The following is a 24,374-nucleotide window of genomic DNA, read 5'->3' as shown; positions in this document are numbered from 1 at the left end:
CAATATATTGACTTATTGTCTCAATATATTGACTTACTGTCTCAATATATTGACTTATTGTCTCAATATATTGACTTACTGTCTCAATATATTGACTTACTGTCTCAATATATTGACTTACTGTCTCAATATATTGACTTACTATCTCAATATATTGACTTACTATCTCAATATATTGACTTATCTGTCTCAATATATTGACTTACTGTCTCAATATATTGACTTATCTGTCTTAATATATTGACTTATCTGTCTCAGTATATTGATTTACTGTCTCAATATATTGACTTATCTGTCTCAATATATTGAGTTATATATATATATTTTTTTATTGAAACAATTATGTCAAATACAGAATAGGGCACATTGACATCAATATTCATCATATAAGCGGTACAACTTCATATTAAGGTACACAAATTAACCATCAACCAGTTGTTAATTAACATGCATATAAGGCATTAATAAGTGTTTTATAATGACTAATAAAAAGCCAATATACTGCTAATATGCATGTTAATTAACAACTAGTTGATGGTTAATTTGTGTACCTTAATATGAAGTTGTACCGCTTATATGATGAACATTGATGTCTATGTGCCTTATTCTGCATTTGACATAATTGATTCAATAAAAAAATATATAACTCAATATAATGAGATAGCTAAGTCAATATATTGAGATAGCTAAGTCAATATATTGAGATAGCTAAGTCAATATATTGAGATAGCTAAGTCAATATATTGAGATAGCTAAGTCAATATATTGAGATAGCTAAGTCAATATATTGAGATAGCTAAGTCAATATATTGAGATAGTAAGTCAATATATTGAGATAGATAAGTCAATATATTGAGATAGCTAAGTCAATATATTGAGATAGCTAAGTCAATATATTGAGATAGTAAGTCAATATATTGAGATAGCTAAGTCAATATATTGAGATAGTAAGTCAATAATATTGAGATAGCTAAGTCAATATATTGACTGACAGGATATTTTGTTTCCTGTGGTGCAAACAGGCTTCCATAGTTATTGTACGCCATTGTTCTGTTATTCCATTATTTGCTCTAACCCAACCATTTGTATCCGTCAATCACAGTCTGAAAGTCCAGTTCCCTAATTAAGTATTTTTCTTTCCTTTGTTGTGACTCGAGACTGTCAGCCAACACTCAAGCCATTTCTTTTTGATCAATTTGTCTTTCCATCATTTCTCCTATTCAGAAATGCATGCGGTTCAACCCGGATGCGACCATTTGGGTCGCAAAGCAGCGGATCCTGTGCACGCTGAATCAGACCCTCAAAGACGTGCTCAACTATGGGCTTTTCCAGCCGGCCAGCAATGGGAGGGACGGGAAGTTCCTGGAAGAAGAGCGCGTTTTCAGAGAGTACCCTCAGCCAATCACCAAGGGGGTCCCATCCCTGGAGGTAAACTATTGACCAGTTAGATTATTCCTCAAATTAGTAGTGAAAGAATCAAATATACTAAAAAATGCAAAGTGACTTGTTGCATAAACTACTTTAGTATCCATTAATATGTCCAAACTCATGTCAATATTATTTGATTGTACACCAGGATTTTTTCATTTCTCAAGATAATTATCTCTTTCCTGCTGGGAACCATGTCCTCAGATTTATCACTTAATTATCTGATATGAATTAAGTCAATATATCAGTTGAGTGTAAATATAGCTTGTGTTACAGGTAGATATATATTTTTGAAGGGTCTTAAAATGATCTGAACAAATGTTGGATCTGGTACTTCATTTCCAAAGGGGACCTTTTTGCGGTTTTCCCTCTCCTGTAGTGTGCCATATAGTTTTTGTTCATGTCAATGGTCTGCGGAAATCCCAAAGTTCCCTCTAAGCAAACTTTAGCTCTTTATCCTGTGTCCACTGGGCAAACACTGTTTTGTTTTATTTATCTAAAATTGATTTGTGTTTTTCATCGGTTAATATTCAGGTCTGTTTGTTTTTAAAAGTTAAAGCCTTCTGAAGGACGAATAATACTGGATACCTACCTGCGGGAAAGCCGTTAAAGTGATGTTGAAATAAAAAATAAGTGAAAAGATCCATCAAATATTGACAAATGAAATATTTTTTAATTATACATTCCTTCAAACACCCTCAAAGATTGAAAGTCAGTGAGGGTACAGTAAAATAAATGAATGCGCCATGAAAAGGACACATCTTGATCCCCTAGCAATCCTCTATATGTATGGAAAAATATCTTTCAACACGCACCCAGAGGAGTAAAATAATCAGCCTTATTGTAATCTCTGTTGGACCCATATTTTTTGTATTAATAACTTGTTGTTTGCTCAACAGTTCCGCTACAAGAGCAGAGTCTACAAGCAACCCGATGTGGACGAGAAACAGATTGCCAAACTTCACACAAAGGTAAAAGTTTGATCCTTGACAGAAAACTCACCAAATAATGAACCTTTAATCTTGTTTTTGGCCAGTGTCTGTAGTTCCTTTGAAAGCAAGTTCTCAGAGACAAATGATTCATCACACAATGAGTGCCAGCTTTTGCAAAGACACCACTTTACCTAGACATGTTTTTTCCATCTCAAACAAAAAGCTTGTATTATACAATATCAACTCTGTATACAGACAATGTTGGAGATCTTAGACGTACAGTAACATTTAAAAGAAAATAAAAATGCCAAAGGTATTACAAGTAACTTATGACACTGTTTACTGGACGCCATTTAATTGACACTTCATCAACAAGGCAATTCAGAGCGCTCAGCACAAAACATAAAAAGCATTGAGATAAGGTGCAAAATAAATGAATAATAAAAGGGCGTTTAAATGCGATTAAAAACATCCATACGGTCGTCAACCGCTTATCCGGGGTCGTAGTAGGGACCTCCCGGATGACTGCACTTCTTCTTGTTCTTTCGGTCATGACCCAAACTTCATGAACATAAGTGAGAGTAGGAATGAAGACGGACTGCTAGATTGAGAGTTTTGCTTTCTGGCTCAGCTTTCTCTTCATCACCAGAAAGCTCAAGCTGCTTTGATTCTCCGGCCCATCTCACGCTCCACTCACTCAAATACAAGCCTTGAACTCCTTCATTTGGGGTAAGAACTCATTCCCAACTCGGAGTGGACAGTCCATCTCTTTCCTGCTGGGAACTATGTCCTCAGATTTAGATTTAGTGCTGATCCTCATTCCTCAAACCGACCCAACGAGTGCTGAAGGTCGCTGAGTGATGACTCCAACAGAACCACATCATCTGCAACAAGACACAATGCAATCCTGAATTTAAAACAGAAATTAGAAGAAGATTTGATTCAATTCAAGACACTTTTCAGGGATTTTATTTAAATTGATATACTATGGAGCATAAATACTGAATATCGCTTCCAGAAGTTGTTCGGAGGCTCTGAATTTCCCAATGGGGATTAATAAAGGTTTATCTTTTCTTATCCTGTCTTATTCTATCTTATCTAAGCTATAGACTCTGCCTCTCTCCACACTGTTAAGGAAAACAGTCGAGAGAGCATGAGCAGCGGAGACTTTAAAATGAAAGAAAAGGATGTCACAGTGCCGCCCACATCTGCCTGACTGGGAATCTATTGTTAAACCTCCACAGTAATAACTTTTCACACTGGAGGTACACAAATGTAATAAAACGCACAGATTGCATTAAATATTAAGCAGCTTCTTTGGATGATTAGGGAAAAGAGGCAGTTTGTGTCTGTTTGCCTTCATTCTTGGCAGCTTGAAGTTTGTGATGGGTGGGAAAACACTGCAAGCTCAGTGTAGCTTACCTGCCAATTTGGGCTTATTTTCAGTTTTCTGTTCCTCTTTGATGATATATGTAACGCTGCTCAGAAGAAGTGTCTCTTTTTCCTGCCAGCCCCGACAGAAGGCTCCTCCCTTTCCTCTGTTTCTCCCACATGAAGTACATCTCTACAGTGAACAGAAGATTATTAGCCTCCTCTTCGTTGTGTAAGGCTAGTTCTGGGCTCCTGTCCCATGGTTTCTGAAATCCTGCAGCCAAAGCATAAGTGACTCTGGCAGCTCTCTGTCAGCGGCTCACTGGGAAACTGTCTGACAGCTGCTCTAGATCTACAGAGAGGACTGCAAAACGAAAAATGAAAAGGGCAAATAAGTTGTTGTGAATGTGGAGCGGAGAGATGGCGAACACGAGCAGAAGTCATAAGTCCAACTTCTGACGATGAGTCCTTTCTTTCTTATTTGTTTTGGCCTGACCCAGCTTTTTGGAGCTAAATGTCTTTGCTTTGCAGTCTGGAGCTCAGTGGTTGGCTCAAACTCACGCTGAGACAGCCAATCAACCGCCATCCTCTCAACCTATTTCAGCAGAAAGAGATAGGTAGAGGGAGAGAAGAGGAGAGAGAGAGAGGAAGCTTCGTCCTCCAGACTCTGATTCACTAGGCCTGCAGACACAGACACACACACACACACACACACACACACACACACACACACACACACACACACACACACACACACACACACACACACACACATACACATACACACACACACACACACAGGACATATCAGCTAGATTAAATAAAACATTGCTTTGAAACGCGGGGCCATGTACGTGAACCCCTGACATTTCCAGATATTGAACCGGCAGTGACTCATCTTGGCTGTTATCTAAACAGAAACTGATTTCATTAAACTATTACACAATGATCATCAGGTATAAAAAGAAATTCAGGTATAAAACCACAAGTGTTAAACCAATAAAACATTTTAAGCTTGTAATACCTTATAATAGTTGGTGGATTGGTATTGGCTATACAAAGGATCAGTAGTCAATCTTTAGTTTGTTTTTGCTTCTGTATTTCAACAACAATTTCAGAAGTTATCAGCTTATTAAATTCAATTAAACAAGGTTGTTATTTCTACCAACAAAATGCTTCAGATGTTTGAATACCCTCATGTTGTGAAAGTGAAATGTTTGTGATTAAAACTGTGCATTGAAACAAAACAATGTGTTTAGGTTGAGGCCACTAAACTACTTGGGTTAGTTCAGAATAACATCCTTGTTTTGGTTCAAATCTGAAAGCGTATCTTAATTTCTTCTTTGCTCCTGTCATACTTAATAACGGCCACTAGAGGTCGTCGCATAATACTTTTGATCCTTCCTGCGTTGATACAGCTTACCTATGATAACGGTCTACTCTGACAACTATAAGATCTATACTTCTGATAAGAACAGATAACGGTCATTTAATCTGCTGATGATATGTTAGCCGTTATCAGTTTGGGGGGTGGTATTTTGTCATGATCAGCGATATTAAGAAGTCTGGGACCAGGCTATTGACATACTTACATGTATTCCATTTAGCTGACCCTTTTAACCAAACCTATTTACAATACGTGCGATCAACCATCCAGAAACAAACTCAAAAGCAAGAATCCTGCAGGTACTTTCGCTATCTATGAATCCAATTTGTTTAAGTGCTACTTCATTTCCTAGAGATTTTGGGGGTTTGTTTTATTGGCCAAGGGGCATTGAAGTGGGTTTTCAGTCTGTGACAAATGATGTTTCGACTTAGTTGCTGTCCTGATATCAATGATATGAAACTCTAGAAAGCAATGAAGATCCTCTAAGCCTGGATGTCTTTGAAGTGATATAAATAAACCCAGGTTCGGCATATATTATTGGTTAAATAAATCCTGACCTATTTTCCGATAATTTTAAGTTTCTAAGACAATGTTAGCTTTAAACAATGCCCAGAATTACAAACTGGAAACCAAGTCAGAGTTCCAGAAAATACATTGACTTATTGTTTCCTGTTTGCATAAAGTGTTGTGCAATCTCTCAGAATCCCTTTTCTATATTAAAAAGTATATCAGAATTGACCACTGTTATTTAGAAAGGATATCATTAAGGGTATGATAGCCTTTTATTGAAACCCAGCTACAATGATAAGGTATCTCACTGACAAAAATGTTTCCTGTTTTGAGGTTCTACTGGGAATACTTTCTTCAGTTCTTGCATATTCAAACACTTTTAAAATACTCCCAAAAATGGCCCTGAACGAGTGCAACCCAGCTGTATAGGCTAGAAACTAAAATGATAATAAGAAATGAATATCTTCTCCTGTGTATTGGCTGATTCACTTGGATCTGGGGCACCACAATGGGACGGTGGGAAGAGGACATCCCTTCATATGTTATTCTACACCCACCCCGTGTCCTTGTCTTTTTACTCCTCATTTATTACGTGCCTCTCTTCTCAGTCTATTCTTTTATTTCTGCTTTCCATTTTTTTCTCCTGCTATCTCACTCTTTATTCCTCATGTTCTGCTCTCCTTCGGGGAGCTGCTCTGTTATCTATTTTTATCATGCGGCCTGGAAAGAAAGCAGACGGGAACAGAAAGGAGCAGCCATCAAACTCAGCTCCACGCTCTGAATCCTGTCACCTTGCTCTCCTCTGCTTCATGCTTTCACTCGCCTTTTATTCCTCTATCTTCACGCATAAGTCTACCTTAGTTTCTCAATGTATTCCTTTACATGTACACTTTTCAGTCTCACTTATATTTGACCCTCTACACTGCCTTCTTTGGCAACTTCTATTCTCGTTTTCCTGCCTTTTTTCATCTCTCACTCCCACCACCATTTGTTCCTTCTTCTCAGTGTAATAGCTCTTTCTTTTCTCTGGTTGCACAGGCCAATCTGAGGAAGTTCATGGACCTCATCCAACATAATCAGGTGGACAAAGTGTTGAAGCTGCTGGAGAGAGGCTTCGATCCAAACTACCATGACAGTGAGACTGGTGGTAAGGCAGCACTCAAGCACAAACACCAAACACACCAAGACCTATAAAGCTGAATACCAATGGTACATTTTACTTCCAAAAAGTAGAGGGTGTTATTTAGCTGTGAGTTTGGATTTGGTGGAAATCTGCATATGTCCTACCAACCCAGTCTCACATCTAAACGTGTAATAACTACGTTGGTCCACAACTTGGGACGTAATATTTCTACAAAAAATGCCTCTGAAATTGTAAGATCCCTACGTTTTTTTTCACCATTCATTTCCAATGGCTGGTGTCTATGTCACGTGATCTTCAAATTTCTCTCCGCGTAAAAAAAAAAACATGGCCGACCTTCGTTTTATTCTCGGTGGAAAATGCCTATTTTAAGGTTAGTTTGGCCATTAAAATGCGTTTTGATGTCATTTGATGCGAGAAATATGAGTTGTTATTTCAGATTATGTGTGCAGTGGATGTACATGATCTTTAGTTTGCTAGTTATTACAAAGAGTACTTCAGGAAATTGCGCCAATAGAACGTTTTCATTGTTACCAAGGTGGTTGCTAGGGACGCTGCTATCGATATTATTTCTGTTATGTTGTGTAACTGTTTAATGGTGTTATCTTTATTGCTACCCCCTTCCCCGTCAATGTATAGTGTTGGTCCACAGCGCAAACATATTAGTTTAACTAAATCCGCATCTGAAATTGTGGCATAGATATGTTATTTCCCCCTGTGCAATTCTACAACCCAGTCTCACATCTCACAGCACATCGTCATAGACAAATACCGGAAACAGACGTAGGCAAGATCCTCAGCTCGGTGATTGGAAGGTTTAGCCGCAATGCACGTTGGGATATGGTGTTTATGTGATGTGAAATCCGAAAAAATAAAAAAATACTTTATTCCGAGTGTGCTTGCTTTTCTCTTTGAAAGTCATCCCATAACGGCATTGTAATACACGGTTCGGCTGCATTACATATTACATATCTGCCGTAGTTCTCTATTTATAGAGCCCTGATGAGAAGACTTCTAGACAAACATGAGGAACTGCCGCCCACACTGAAAACGTGACGTGGATCATAAATATATCTGCCATTAAACAACATCTTACATTTCTTTTCACACAATACGTCTCCTTGCAGTATCAACACTAATTCGGCTGACTTTTATATTTGATCCAATTGGTAGATAGGCTGTATTTACACCATAAAGGTGCACAGCTGATAGAAAGGGACACCTAGTGGTTAAAGCACGTTATTGAATTTCATTATTTTTATTATTAGATATTAATAGGATCCCTATAAAGTATATTCATTACTCGTTATTCTCTACTAATAGTTCATTAAAGACTGTATATAATGACTATTTTGCACATCCCTTTCAAGATTTCAAGATGTTCTAAGGTTTATTGACATATCATATACACAACTACAGTGTAGTTATGCAATGAATGAACAACTTGGGTCGCAGGTTCCTCAACAGTGCATTACAAGACATCTATCAATATGTGTGTATGGTGAATGGTGAAAAAAAACGTAGGGATCCTACAATTTCAGAGGCGTTTTTGTAGAAATACTACGTCCCAAGTTGTGGACCAACGTAGTTATTATACGTTTAGATGTGAGACTGGGTTGGTTCTACACCATAGTTCACTAACAGGCGGACCACGGTCTGGAATATAAGAGGGAAGGAAAGAGAAACTTTAAAACTGTTCAATTGTAAAGACTGGTATGTTCTATAATCTGCCGAAACAGTTGAGTCATGATGTGAAACGATTAACAAAGAAAAAGGGAAACTCAAGCTGCTGCTACATTTTATTTTATTTATCTAAAATGAAGCACTTTCAAGATGCACACATTTTCAAAAGCTATTTTTTTTCCTCTATTTTATTTTTAAATGCAGCCCGAGAGGAACATTACACATATCCACAGTATTTACTGTATATCTGTGTAGTTCAATGTTAATTGATAATAAATATTGTTGTTTTTGAGTTGTACTTTCTTTATTTGATTGGCAGTCAGTTGTTGATTACATGCAGACGTTGATAAAGCTACTTCAATATACAGTTGCAAGAAAAAGTATGTGAACCCTTTGGAATTACCTGGATTTCTGCATAAGTTGGTCATAAAATGTGTTCTGATCTTCATCTAAGTCACAACAATAGACAAACACAGTCTGCTTAAACTAATACCACACAAACAATTATATGTTTTCATGTTTTTATTGAACACACCATGTAAACATTCACAGTGCAGGGTGGGAAAAGTATGTGAACCCCTAGGCTAAAGACTTCTTCAAGAGCTACTTGGAGTCAGGAGTCAGCCAACCTGGAGTCCAATCAATGAGACGAGATTGGAGGTGTTGGTTAAAGCTGCCCTGCCCTATAAGAAATACACACCAGTTTTGAATGAGCTATTCTTAAGAAGCATTGCCAGATGTGAACCATGCCTCGCACAAAAGAGCTCTCAGAAGACCTACCATTAAGAATTGTTGACTTGCATAAAAGGGTTACAAAAGTATCTCTGAAAGCCTTGATGTGCATCAGTCCACGGTAAAACAAATTGTCTATAAATGGAGAAAGTTCAGCACTGTTGCTACTCTCCCTAGGAGTGGCCGTCCTGTAAAGATGACTGCAAGAGCACTGCGCAGGATGCTCAATGAGGTGAAGAAGAATCCTAGAGTGTCAGCTAGAGACTTAAAGAAATCTCTGGCACATGCTAACATCTCTGTTGACGAATCTACGATACGTAAAACACTGAACAAGAATGGATTTCATGGGAGGACACCACGGAGGAAGCCACTGCTGTCCAGAAACAACATTGCTGCACATTTGAAGTTTGCAAAAGAGCACCTGGATGTTCCACAACACTACTGGCAACATATTCTGTGGACAGATTAAACCAAAGTTGAGTTGTTTGGAAGGAACACACAACGCTATGTGTGGAGAATCCAAAGGGTTCACATACTTTTTCTTGCAACTGTATATCACACTAATTCATAAAGCAAGTTAGACATTTTGATGTTCCGGACCTTTGCATGGGAAGATTTTCTCTAACTGGACCTCGTTGAATTGTTGTTGAATACCCCTGGTCTATGAAGGTAGATATGGTGCAAAATGCGAGAGCTTAAAAAACCTGATGTGAGCAATTGCATAAAAAAAAATCTGAGCTTGTGTGCATACATTTAAACTTGTATAAAATATCCACGTATCTGTGAACCAAATTTGAAGTCACAGAAGAAAAAAAAAGTGTTGTAGCTTGTAGAAAAAAAATGAACTTATTGATGAAATGTTCACTTGCAGAAAAATATGTATTTTTAAAATATATTTTCCATTACAACTGCAGCTTGGTTATTTCAACCTCTCAAATCAGTCATTACAACTTCACAAATCTGCTCTGTGGCAGTATAAATCGACGAATCTGCGGGCCTTGACTTTTGCTACACTTCTTGCGATGAATGTGTCGCTAAAGTAATTTTCACCTGTAGATGTGGGGGAGGGAGGGAGGGGGGTTGGAGCGAAGGGGCGGAGCTATCAGAACGACGAGACGCAAACTCTGGTCAGTCACACAGCCATGTCAGGTCGAACCGTCCCTCCCCCCACATCTACAGGTGAAAATTACTTTAGCAACACATTCATCACAAGAAGTGTAGCAAAAGTCAAGGCCCGCAGATTCGTCGATTTATATTGCCACAGAGCAGATTTGTGAAGTTGTAATGACTGATTTGAGAGGTTGTAATAACCAAGTTGCAGTTGTAATGGATGATTCCATGATGATGACACAATGATTTTAGTTTTTCCTTTTTTCATGATTTTCCAACAGCATCACCCAATATCATATGAGAGTTTGTTGTTCCTGGAAGTCGGTCTTTCCTATGAATTTGCAATTATCGTACGACAAGCGTTAATAAGACGTAGCTTTTCACTCTTTATGGTGTAATTTGACACAGTAACCATAGTAACAGATACAATTATTGCGCAGCCTGAACCACAATCAGCTTTTTATCAGTTTCTAAATGATATTTCCCAGTAAGACCATCAATAAACCACATTTATCTCAAACAGTTTTTCCATTTACACTCCTTGCAAATGTCCTCCTTGATTCTGAGGTTGGTCTTCTCACATTGTGGCCACTGGTTGGTTTGGATCAACGTAGAATTATTTGTAATGTGTGTAAGTAAACAGGGAATAAGAGACAGATGGGTGTCATTTCCAGAGCAGAGGCAGCAATGTATTGTCTTTTAGAGGCCGTCATAGGTACATTTTGAACCTGAAATTAAACAGAAAACCCACCTGAGTCACACGCACAAATACAGTTGTTGTTTCCGAAAATAACCTAGTTCAATGAGACCTTTTAGAACTTGTGCTCGAGCCTAACACACAGCAAAAAAAATAAAAACACACACATGTGAAAAGAGCTGCAATACATATTGTTTTTTTCTTGCAATTCTACGGTGGCCCTGAAGTGCAAGACACCACAGCATTTCACAAAACGCCACAGCATTTCACATTGGACGGAAAGAGTATTCCTTTAGGGAGAACACTTCTTGTTTATGATTGGACAGAGCCAGCCAGAGAAGCACTGCTGTGATTGGTTGTTTTTGCTGCCAGTCAAGAAATGACGCTTCGTGATTGGTCAACACCCGACAGCGAAATATGTCCCAACACATCAGCCGTTAGCACACTCTCAGAGCTCACTGCTCCTCATATCTGTTCAGAAACTGGACAAAAGTTAAACAAGTACAAACCACAGACTGTCTATGTCATGGCGAATACACTCGCTGCTTTATTTATGTCTGTATGACGTTGTTGTGAGTGTGGACGGAGCAGCTACAGGTTAGTTTAGCCTGATCGATCCGATTCCATTCAGAAAACACGCATTTTAAAAGCTTTTCGCCTGCCGTCTGTCTGCAGACTTGTCAAAGCGTTAATTCATGGTTTTTACTAACCGTTATCAGTATGTAGTTACTTGGCACCATTTTGAAATGTGTATTACAATTAAATCACGGTCAAATATGTTCATTTTGTTGTAGTTGGTATCTCCCATAGGATTTCATGGAGATACGCCCCGCCCCCTCTCAGCGCCTCTTGTTTGAATGACAGGAGCAAACACAGCTGACAGCCGCGGTGAAACTCGAGCGATTAGAGCGATGCGAATATTGGGTGGTCTACCATAGTATTTACATGGAGATAAGCCCCTTAAAAACCATGACTTAATAAAGCATTAATTCTGTGTTTACTCCTGTCATTCAAACAAGACGCTGGAGAGGGGGCGGGCCGTATCTCCATGTAAATCCTATCGGAATCGGATCGATCAGGCTAAACTAACCTGTAGCTGCTCCGTCCACACTCACAACAACGTCATACAGACATAAATAAAGCAGCGACTGTATTCGTCATGACATAGACAGTCTGTGGTTTGTACATGTTTAACTTTTGTCCAGTTTCTGAACAGATATGAGGAGCTGTGAGCTCTGAGTGTGTGCTAACAGCTAACGGCTGTTGTGTTGGGCCAATCACGAAGCGTCATTTCTTGACTGGCAGAAAAAACAACCAATCACAGCAGTGCTTCACGCTCTGTCCAATCACAAACAAGAAGTGTTCTCCCTAAGGAATACCCTTTCCGTCCAATGTGAAATGCTGCGGCGTTTTGTGAAATGCTGTTGTGTCTTGCACTTCAGGGCCACCGTACCATTCACTGTTCACACTCTCTGCCTGCAACACAACACCCGTCTTTGCCATGATTATGATTTCCTGCTTAGATAATGGAGAGTGTGAGCTCTTTTCTTCGGGGTGTTAGATTTATTGAGACCTGACTGGACAGTATATAATATACGCCTCTGTCCTGGAGAAGCTTTCTGTTAAAAGGAACATAATGAACCTGCAAAGTTTCCAGTCAGTTTCTCCAAAATCACCAAAAATGTGTCACTTTTCACTTTTATTGGGAGTAGCCTATGATTTGTGTTTAGGTCGTGGTTTTCAGATATCTGCACTTGAAATGAATTCTTATTTACAGATACAATCCAGTTAAATTGAAAATGTTGGTACTCAAACTTTTGTAAACCGCTAACAACAGTTTTCCCCTGAAGCAATAGTCTCTGTGATATTGACTGTGAGGTCAGTGGATTCATCTGAGTTATCGATCAGCTTTGGTCAGGCAGTTTCAGTTATAATTTTAACAGTTTCATGTTTCTTATCGTTTTACTGCTTGTTTATCTTGATATGTTTTTTTTTAATATATTTTAAATGTAATGGGAAAAGCTATGATTTTAGCACATCAGCTAATTTTCCTTCAACATATATTTTCTCCAATTAGGACTTAGATCACTATCAGCAGCCAAACCCATTTTAACTGTGCAATTTAGCATTACAACTGATTAATACTAATAGCCTACACAACTGTACAACGAATATATATATATGTTAGTATCATGTGCACATTTCACATCCCCAAAAATGTCTTTTTATGTGGCCCTAATCCTCTTCCGTACTAATTACCTACAGGATAAATAGAGTATTATGATTCTTATCCAATAACACTTGTCCAATATTTATCCAGACTGATTTTTAATAACCAAACGTGCACAAGCTCTCTCTTTTATTAGGCTCCTGTTAAGCAATGAAATCTGATGTTAACACCAAGCTCCACAGCAAATTAAATCAAGATTACAAGTGAGTGGATGTGCATGTTTGGAGATAATAAGTGATTATTCTTGCCTGGTTGCATTCTCCCCAGACGCAGGACTCTTATTCTACAAGTGTGCCGAGGAGGACTTATATCTATTATGCATAGCACTGAGCAGCTGCTCGCTTTGTGTTTATGGAGCAATAGAGTTGTGTTGAGAACACATTGACGTTAGGATGCAGCTCATTACTCCGGGCACTGACTGCCCCCCCGGTGTGTTTGTGTGTAAAAACATGGAGCCAGCTCTACAGCTACTCTGTTTACTCTGACTGAACACACACTCTCAGGAGTACCTGGTACACAACTCACATGTTGGAAGATACTCGGCACAAACACAAGCCTTCACAGTGGCCCAGAGGGTGAAACACTCTGTGTGGAAGCAGCTGGATGTTTGCACCTGTTTGATATCCTGCACATCGGTGGCAGGGAAAACAGCCATGTTGATGAGTGGAGCAGCAATGAGTCCTTAAACCCAGAAATGAGTCAGCATTAGTCACCACTTCCTGTATCTGGTCTGGAAGTCAATGTGTTTTTCAATGTGATTGTGGTTTTTAGTGGTATTAATATGTGGAGTATCGTAAAAGCTTGTTTTAAGTAGGGAGGTCAGTGAATTTATCTGAGTTATCGAGGAGCTTCGATCAGGCAGTTTGAGTTATAATCTCTTATCGTTTTACTGCTTGTTATTTTGATATGTTTTTTGTTTCATATTTTAAATGTAAATGCTATAATTTTAGCACATCAGCTAATTTTCCTTCAATATATATGTTTCCAATTAGGACTTAGATCACCATCAGCAGCCAAACCCTTTTTAACTGTGCAATTTAGCTGATTAATACAAAAATCATAAAGTGGTGTTAATATATGGTGTCAGGGACCAAGCAGTAAGACAACAGGACACAGGAGTGGTTTAAATAAACTAGGGTTTTTATTTACCCAAAAATCATCATATAATAACTAGGCCTATAAAAGAGGTCAACAGAAAATACCTCAAAGAAACATAACAGGTGTTAACTCAACAAAACTGACCTGCTACAATGAAAAACCAAGTGGTTTATATATAGTGGCTTCGCCAAACCACGTTGAACCCAAGGGACAATTAATAGTCACATCATACACAAAGGACACTGAAAACCCAAATCCCAAATCCCCCCTTTCCCAATCTGTCCCAATTGGCTCCTTGCAGTATTTATGAGCCCTCAGCGCTCGGCCACGCCCTTTGCTGAACCAGGAAGTAACCTCCCCCAATGGACATGGTAACTCAAGAGACAAAGAATGTAATTAATACAAACAAATACTTGTGTATTAGCTGTGCTAAAATGTTTGAAGTAATGTCAGATTACAATCAAATAAAGAGTTTACCATCTAGAGCAAATGTGTGGTGTTAATTGGCATGTTTTATTGTAGCTGCACTGAAGCAAAACTACTGAAGATGAGGATGCAGTGTAGTTGGTTTACCCTGTGTGGCTGTGGCCATCACATATGGAGTATAATAAAAGCTCGTTATACACAGAGATTATTTTCTGTAATAATCCGCAATGTAAAAATCCCATTGGCATATTGTGGAGGGAGCCCTTGCGATGCTAACTTCCAGGTTGTACTACAGTAACGTTCACACAGCAGCGTTAAAAAAAATCTTCCAACGCTTCTGCCCATTCACTTTGAATGGGGTGACGTCACTTTGTCTCACTTTTCGCCGAACTGCATTGTGGGAAGCAAAGCGGAGATTTCCAGGCATCTCAGGATTCAAAAGTTGAGCAATGTTCAACTTTTGAATCTTCTGAAGCTTTCGGTGGAAGCGTCAGCCAATCAAATCATATGCCAGTACAAGCTCTAGCCAATCAAACCGCTGCTTGTGTGTCAGGGGCGGGAGATTCATGTGATTGGTTGTTGGTCGAGCTTCAGACACGCCAGCCGGCAAGCTTTTTCCAAAGCTTCATCACTGCACCACTCCACTGACTTGTGGATGATTACCATGTTCAATGTGAACAGAGATCCATTACAGTCGGATTGAAAATACATCCTTGTTATAGCAATGCCTGCTGAAGTCCTCGTCCACTAATAGGAAACTAATCAACCAGAGTACTGGAGACAGAAAAGTGTTCTGCCTGGTGTTTCATTAAATCATCCTTTCTGTGAAAAGTATTTTTTAGTACGAGAATCCTTCCTGTGCCGGTAGAAGGGATTACCTTTCCTTGATTTAAAAACACTTTACCACTTTATTTTACCACTTATCTATATCGGCATGTATTTAAAAGCACATTATAATCATTGTTTACCAGCACTGTTGTACCTGAGGTGGACAATTATGTGTATTCATGATAATGAATATGTCAAGGGTATCTCTGCGGTGCGGCTGCTCTTAACTCGGCCAGTATTGAGTGGACAGAGTTTGCCCAGAATACAAATGTCTGTTGAGAGGAAATGAAGGTGAAGCAGAGAGGAGAAAGCATTATTAAGCAGGGAGTCGGTGTTATCTTAATGGGCTTCGAGAGCTTTTGTTAAATAAACGCCTTATTGCTGAAGGGGAAATTAGCACTCTTGTTAAACAGCTATTATGTAAAAGAAAAGGTGCAACGAGGTGACTTAATAAACCAACTACTTGACTCAATATTTATTGAGAATGATTTCAATGAGTTCAAAATTATTGTTTAGCTTCGGTTAAGAATAAAATATTCAATACCAAGTGAGGCGACAGCAACGCAACTTAAGATGAATGGCAGCACTGATCAGGGTTTTCTGTAACTGTCCAAGTCTGTTCATGGTTTAATTTCCATTAACCAGTCTTTAAACACTGACAGAGCCAATTCCGTATTCCTGTTAGTGTTTACTTCCTGTCTGTCTTCTTCTGCTGTTCCCTTTAGTGTTTACTTCCTGTCTGTCTTCTTCTGCTGTTCCCTTTAGTGTTTACTTCCTGTCTGTCTTATTATGTTCCCTTTAGTGTTTACTTCCTGTCTTTATTCTTCTGCTGTTCCCTTTAGTGTTTACTTCCTGTCTTTATTCTTCTGCTGTTCCCTTTAGTGTTTACTTCCTGTCTGTCTTATTCTGGTGTTCCCTTTAGTGTTTACTTCCTGCCTGTCTTCTTCTGTTGTTCCCTTTAGTTTGTACTTCCTCTTCTTCTTCTTCTGTTGTTCCCTTTAGCGTTTTCTTCTTCTTCTTCTCTTTTTTCTTCTTCTTCTTCTTCTTCTGTTGTTCCCTTTAGTGTTTACTTCTTCTTCTTCTTCTTCTTCTGTTGTTCCCTTTAGTTTTTACTTCCTCTTCTTCTTGTTCTTCTTCTTCTGTTCCCTTTCGTGTTTACTTCCTGTCTGTCTTCTTCTGTCACAGTCTGCTTTCTCACTCACCTATTTTCTGCATTAACATTCCTTAGTCACCTGGTAGTCACACCCTGTCTCTCTCTCTCTCTGTTACACCCATCAGCTCCATTAGTATTTAGGCCCACTTCACTTTCCCCTCAGTGCCAGATCGTACTTTGCAGCATACCAGTCTTCCCGCATTACCCTCCAGATTGCTCTCCCCGGTTTCGACCCTGCCTGTCCCTGACCAGCCTGCCTCGCCTGCTCCCTGACCCGTTCTGTACCTGCGACTCCCGTCCTGCTTTCTCCTGGAACCCTCGCCTGTCCCCGACCAGCTCTTTGCCTACTATCTGCCGTTTTGTCTCCCACCAGCCTATTGCCTTCAATAAAGCTGGTTACCGACTATCCCTGGTTTCCCGTGTTCTGCATTTTGGTCCTCAGCTCGTTTGTGACATCTTCTGTTGTTCCCTTTAGTTGTTGTTTCTTCTTCTTCTTCTTCTTCTTCTTCTTCTTCTTCTTCTTCTTCTTATTCTTATTCTTCTTCTTCTTCTTCTTCTTCTTCTTCTTCTTCTTCTTCTTATTCTTATTCTTCTTCTTCTTCTTCTTCTTCTTCTTCTTCTTCTTCTTCTTCTTATTCTTCTTCTTCTTCTGTTCCCTTTAGTTTTTTCTTCTTCTTCTTCTTCTGTTGTTCCCTTTAGTTTTTACTTCTTCTTCTTCTGTTGTTCCCTTTAGTTGTTTTTTCTTCTTCTTCTTCTTCTTCTTCTTCTTCTTCTTCTTCTTCTTCTTGTTCTTCTTCTGTTGTTCCCTTTAGTTTTTACTTCTTCTTCTTCTTCTGTTGTTCCCTTTAGTGTTTACTTCCTGTCTGTCTTTTTCAGCTGTTCACTTCCTGTCTGTCTTCTGTTGTTCCCTTTAGTGTTTACTTCCTGTCTTCTTCTGTTGATTTCACTGATGTCCAGCTGTCTGTCTTTTAACCTCTCTCCTTCTCTTGTTCCCTTTTTATTTTCTTTACTGGGGAAAGTGTCAGCCATCATGAATCAACATGTTCATGCTCTCCACAAACATAAAGATAATTATTCCATGATGTTTTCTGATACAGGATATTTCTGTATCTGAAAATCTTTAGTTTGTTGTAAAACAGCTGATGTTAAATGTCGGACCTCTTATGACTTCGCGTAGTCCCTTGATCCTCCTTAGCAACGGTCATGTTATCCTTAGCAACGGTCTGTTAGTGAGTATTAACAACCTCTGAGATGTCCAAATTGACCAATCAGAATTGAATATTCAACAAAGCCGTGGAATAAAAACTATTCATTTCAGTATTGCTGTGTAAACTCTTTGTTTGCACACAGTCTGCACCGCTGCAGAAATTGAGGCTAATTTCATTCCTTCAAACGAAGCTATTCAGACTTGTATAGTTTGAGAAATTACTGCCACAGATTTTAAAATTGTCCAAGATGATGATGGCATTTTCATTTCCTTTGGTAAATGTTCAATTTTATACCTATAAGAAAACTCAAAAGAAGCTGTATCTGACATCTTCTCGTACAACATGTGAATACTAAACTGATCTGTGTTGATTTATTGTATAACAACAGCAAACTGAAAATAAAATCTGTTTATTTCTACGGGAAATTAGGACACATTAATTATCTCTGAGTGGAAGATCTCATTAAGATTGACATTTTTAAAGAGGTCTTAATTACAGTGAAGTTTGTATTACTCTAATTAGTTGTGACAAACACTTGACCTTCTTTAATCAGATGGTTTACATCAGGGCAAGATGACGAGATCCTTTTCATTTTACATGTCGGAATAAGTTGACATCAATATTGAATTCATTTTCATTGTGAGCTTGTTTTTTTCTATAAAACTGAATTTAAAACGTATTTAGGTGCAGGCTTCAAACAAGTCAGCCTCATTCTGTGCTGTGTATCATCTGCAAAACAATAAACTATATAAACATGAATATGGACATGTACTGAAAGGGAAACCTGTGAAGTCCTCCCAAAAAACTATAGTTAAGTTCCCTGTTTCTGTCACTTACTTGCTCCTAATCAGATTCATTCATGAAGGGCAGGCTAGAGCTTCTTCTCAAGGCTAAACTCATTCAAACACTTTATTTGGAGCTTTTTATATGAGCTCATTTTGGCAGACTTGTATATCTTCAATTAATCTTGATTGGCGACTATTTATCTGCAGTGAAGACACTGAAAATGAGTCTCTGCCCCACTCCAATATAAAGTAATTGGGATGTGTTTCAGAAATGGGAGTCTAATGATAGCCAGATGCTAGAAAGACAATAGGGGACCAAACTGTTTTTTCATAGCCTGAAATCACAACCAGCTATTTGGATTTGGAGCATTTGGATTACCCTAACGAGAAGCCCTTTACAAGTGCATTGAGATTAAAACTCATGGCTCACCTTGTGTAATTGTTTAAGTAAATACAACACAGGTGTGCTTTTTAGTTGTCTGCATCATGTTACTCACACTGTGCTTCACATGTCACCTGTAAATTATTCAGTGTGATCTTCAATCACAATCTTCAAGTGAGGATCAGCACCTCCAAATCTGAGGCCATGGTTCTCAGCAGGAAACCGATGGACTGTTCACTCCAAGTAGGGAATGAGTCCTTACCCCAAGTGAAGGAGTTCAAGTATCTCGGGGTCTTGTTCTCGAGTGAGGGAACAATGGAGCGTGAGATGGGCCGGAGAATTGGAGCCGCGGGAGCGGTACTGCAGTCGCTTTACCGCACTGTTGTGACGAAAAGGGAGCTGAGCCAGAAGGCAAAGCTCTTTGTCTACCGGGCCATTTTCGTTCCTACCCTCACCTATGGTCATGAAGGATGAGTCATGACCGAAAGAACGAGATCGCGGATACAAGCGGCCGAGATGGGCTTTCTCCGCAGGGTGGCTGGCGTCTCCCTTAGGGATAAGGTGAGAAGTTCGGTCATCCGGGAGGGACTCGGAGTTGAACCGCTCCTCCTTCGCGTCGAAAGGAGCCAGTTGAGGTGGTTTGGGCACCTAGTTAGGATGCCACCTGGGCGCCTCCCTAGGGAGGTGTTCCAGGCACGTCCAGCTGGGAAGAGACCAAGGGGTAGACCTAGGACCAGGTGGAGGGATTATATCTCTTCGCTGGCCTGGGAGCGCCTTGGGATCCCCCAGTCAGAGCTGGTTGATGTCGCCAGGAAGTTTGGGTCTCTCGGCTGGAACTGCTACCCCCGCGACCCGACCACGGATAAGCGGGAAAAGATGGATGGATGGATGGATCTTCAACAAGACAAATAGAAAATGAAAGCAGACATTTCCCAGGTGGTTTGTACTAAAGAAAACAAACTGTGTCATCACATCCTCGGTGTCAGTCCCTGGAGTCGTGTGCAGTCGTGTGAATACTGATGTGTTACTTATGGAAATTCAGATCACTGTTTAAGGTGCAGCTTATGTATAAGCTTGTGACTCCCACTTAGGAGCACAAATATTTGTTTGGCTCCTGTAGAGTGGTGCAGTGATGAGGTATTTCTATAAGCCGACCATGAAGACAACATCTCCCTGGTTCAATGGGATTTTTCAATTGGATTGGATTTCATTGGACACATTTGTTCAGCAGGATAATCTCCACATATTAACACCACTTTATGATTTCTGAAGAAAAAAGCTAACGTTTGACTTTAAAGGAACGACAGCATGGTCACATGACTTCAGGTCACCACCGCTAAGCTAAAGGCTGCTAATGTTGGGCTATAAAGGAACTACAGCATGGCCACATAACTTCACATCACCACCGCTAAGCTAAAGGCGGCTAATGTTGGGCTATAGAGGAACTACAGCACGGTCACATGACTTCACGTCACCACCGCTAAGCTAAAGGTGGCTAATGTTGGGCTATAGAGGAACTACAGCACGGTCACATAACTTCACGTCACCACCGCTAAGCTAAAGGCGGCTAATGTTGGGCTATAGAGGAACTACAGCATGGTCACATGACTTCACGTCACCACCGCTAAGCTAAAGGCGGCTAATGTTGGGCTATAAAAGGAACTACAGCACGGTCACATGACTTCACGTCACCACCGCTAAGCTAAAGGAGGCTAATGTTGGGCTATAAAGGAACTACAGCACGGTCACATGACTTCACGTCACCACCGCTAAGCTAAAGGAGGCTAATGTTGGGCTATAAAGGAACTACAGCACGGTCACATGACTTCACGTCACCACCGCTAAGCTAAAGGCAGCTAATGTTGAGCATGATGATGTTTAGTCGTCTAATTTAGATAGTTAGCCATTTGCAAGCAATGTGAACCTGGAAATGTTGAGTACCCCAACGTTTTATGTTAGAAATATAATTTAGGGGTCCCTAACAATCAGAATCTGGCGTATGCTAACTTGCAATTTGCATATTTAGCACAAGTTGCCGAATTGGAAGATATTTCAGTGGTTTTGGGGGTTGTTGATGATGCTGAATCCATTTCTAGTGGTGAAATTGTGACTCATTTCTGGATTTCAGGACTCACAAAATAAGCCTTTTAAAACAGCTTGTTATAAAACATTAGCACATATGGACTTGTTTTTCTACCGATAAAATAATTGAAAATGTTCTGTCTTTGATTTATTTTTCTAGAGAGTCCGCTGACATTTGCCGCTCACCTGGACAACATGGTGGAGATGATCAAGGTTTTGAAGAATGGAGGCTCTCACCTGGACTTCAGAGCTAAAGACGGCATGACGTCTCTGCACAAAGCTGCTCGCTCCAAGAACCACGTCACACTCACGGTAAAAATAAAATACAACGTCTTTCATCCTCAGTTTTAAACTTCTTACACCTGCTCACATGTGCAGGAACTTCTGCAAAGCAAGACAGTTTCCATCATCATGCTTTGTAGCGTCTTTCGGCAAAATGAGCAGCATTTTGATGCGTTCAAACTGTCAGCCAACAACAGGGCGAGATGTGAAGTTAAGAAGCTGTCAGTACTTTCTGAGTTAAGAAGAAGCAAAATCACTTTTATCTTTTAAATCTTTCCCACAGCGCACTCTGTGAAAGAACAAGTTAATAATGACCTTTTATATTTTGTTTCATCTTCAATTATTTTTCTAAAGTTTTGTGAGCTTTGTTAGGCCCCGGCCACACGAGGACGAAAACGGCTAAACGCATAGGATTAACGCAAACGCAAAAAAGCTTCCGTCCACACGCAATATTCACCGGATAGTGTCTGTCCACACGAGACCGCTCCGTTTAGCTCCAACCGCTGGAGAAGCTGCAGTACATATGCAGGAGCCTGTACGTGGCGCTGTAACTTCCTCCACAAAAGCAGCGAAGAAGCATGGTTGTCATGGTTGCCCTTCTGTTTATTCTCCGCGGTGGGGCCCGAGGGAACCGGGCAGAGTTTTTCGCCAGTCAACGTGTATTAAAGTTTAAATCTTCCGACAAAATTATAAAAGTGCCGGTCAAAGGTCTTCTTTGTTATTTATTGAGCTTTATAACAAATGAATAACGACTCTAGGCTATATATTATAATAATAAAATACACGGAGCCTCTCTTTTTCCTCCCTCTCTTTGGACAGCGCCAGTGTCTGTTTCATGCAGCAGCTGATCCAGTAATAAGTGACCCGGCCGACAGTAAAAATAAACATATTGGTTTTTTTGCAAGGAAGGATCTAAGTGTATAATTACTATAGTTGTAATATAATTTAATGTAAATAAATAAATAATAATCTTATCATAGGTTATTTTACTTGGTCATTGTTAAATTAAAATTAAAATTAAATTAAAAGAAATGTCATTATTCTAAAGTCAGTGAAATACAAGTACAATGACACTTATTATGATGCTTTTTTATAGCATTATAAATATATTTCAGTGCTTATACCATTGCTATAAGCTGATTATAATGCATTATAAGTATGTTTATTATGCGCTATAGACGTACTGTAGGCATCACCAACATATTCCATTTAAGACAGTATTTCTTAGTTACTTTAAAACCTCCACTTTGGAGACCAGATGACTCAATTCCCTTCTTGCTAAATAATTCATATTTCCTCTTTCTGTGTCTTTCCATCCCCTCTCACACACACACACACACCCACACACACACACACACACACACACACACACCCACACACACACACACACACACACACACACACACACACACACACACACACACACTCAGACGCTGCTGGAGTTGGGGGCTTCTCCGGACTACAAGGACAGTCGTGGTCTGACCCCTCTGTACCACAGTGTGGTGGGGGGGGGGGACCCCGGCTGCTGCGAGCTGCTGCTCAACCACCACGCCTCCGTCTGCTGCCAGGACGAGAATGGCTGGCACGAGGTTCACCAGGTACACACACACACACACACACACACACACACACCACACACACACACACACACACACACACACACACACACACACACACACACACACACACACACACACACACACACACACACACCTCCAGTTCAGCAGGTGCAAACAGAGGAGCACAGAAGGTTTTTTTGCTCTTTTTTGATTTGGTACAGCTGGTACATATTACCAAAGCACACGTAGAAACACACACACACACACACACACACACACACACTGACACACTCCGTGGCCGTCTGTCTTGGCAGCTGTTACCGTTAAAGTGTATTAAGCCATTTAAGGAAAAGCCACCCTGCAGCAGTCACACATTAGTGTCTACACACTCTGTCACGAGTGCGAGTGTGTGTGTGTTTGTGTGTGTGTGTGTGTGTGTGTTCAGGCTGATCAGCTTTATCACACATCTCTCTCCCTGTCTCCCTCGGTGTGTCCCATTTCAGACGTGATAGCAATCATCTGTCAGGCAGCTCAGTTTGTTCAGAGGGCAAGAAAATCACTTTTTATTCACATCCTTTTAACAAAGAAGTAAAACCTGCGATCACCTTGAAACAAATATAGGAATGTTTATTTACACGTGTCTGTATATTTCACATTTGACTTCACATGTACGCCAATATCTACATTTTAAAATATTCGTATTCACATTTGTCTCTAAGTTGAAATATATATCTTCAAATATTCAAATTTGCCTTCACATATAAAGATTTGATTTCACAATAATACACGTGTGTTTTTATTTACACATGTGTTTGTATATTCCACATGTATCTTCCCTTTAACAGATGTGTCTTCTCATTCCCATTTACTTTCACATTTACAAATCCAGATACAGATTTGGAGATATGTCCAGATTTTGAAAGAAAGTTACAGAAATCTCCACACATATGTGCATTCTGTTGACACAGCTGAATCAATCAGACCTCATGGTCCTTACAAAGAAAACATCACCAAACATTCCCCCTAATGTTCTGCCTGACTGAGCACAAGCTTATGTCACAAAACTCCATTACTCTGAGAGAATGCTTTACTGTAACCTGCTTTAGCTGATAAGCAGCCATTTGGGTTTTCCTCACAAACCTCTCTGAAATAAGCCTCAGTGTAAATTGGCCATTTCACTTTAATCCCTCCCCTCACGATAAATTGCACCTGTCACCATAACCTCAAACGTTAATGCCATTCAGGGAGGGAAATGGGTTCATAAAAGACAGCCTTTAAACTCTGATTAATTCAATTGTGTATTTCTTAAAGCTCTACACACACTCGTCATCCTCACATCTTCAGGGTTCA

General features: G+C 39.7%; 1 protein-coding gene across 1 annotated transcript in view; it reads left to right on the top strand.

The window, feature by feature from the left end:
- The window catches only part of LOC117547757 (SH3 and multiple ankyrin repeat domains protein 3-like), a gene marked incomplete at its 3' end in the record, with an annotated part of 149,514 nt that overhangs the window by 95,957 nt on the left and 29,183 nt on the right, over positions 1–24,374 (top strand). The window contains exons 3-7 of the mRNA XM_034218572.1: positions 1,225–1,428; positions 2,328–2,399; positions 6,667–6,775; positions 21,344–21,495; positions 22,896–23,063. Coding sequence (XP_034074463.1) covers positions 1,225–1,428; positions 2,328–2,399; positions 6,667–6,775; positions 21,344–21,495; positions 22,896–23,063 — 705 coding nt within the window. The remainder of the gene's footprint in view (positions 1–1,224; positions 1,429–2,327; positions 2,400–6,666; positions 6,776–21,343; positions 21,496–22,895; positions 23,064–24,374) is intronic.

Source organism: Gymnodraco acuticeps, unplaced genomic scaffold (assembly GCF_902827175.1).
Source record: "Gymnodraco acuticeps unplaced genomic scaffold, fGymAcu1.1, whole genome shotgun sequence".
Lineage (NCBI taxonomy): Eukaryota > Metazoa > Chordata > Actinopteri > Perciformes > Bathydraconidae > Gymnodraco > Gymnodraco acuticeps.
This window is presented reverse-complemented; position numbering and strand designations above follow the sequence as displayed.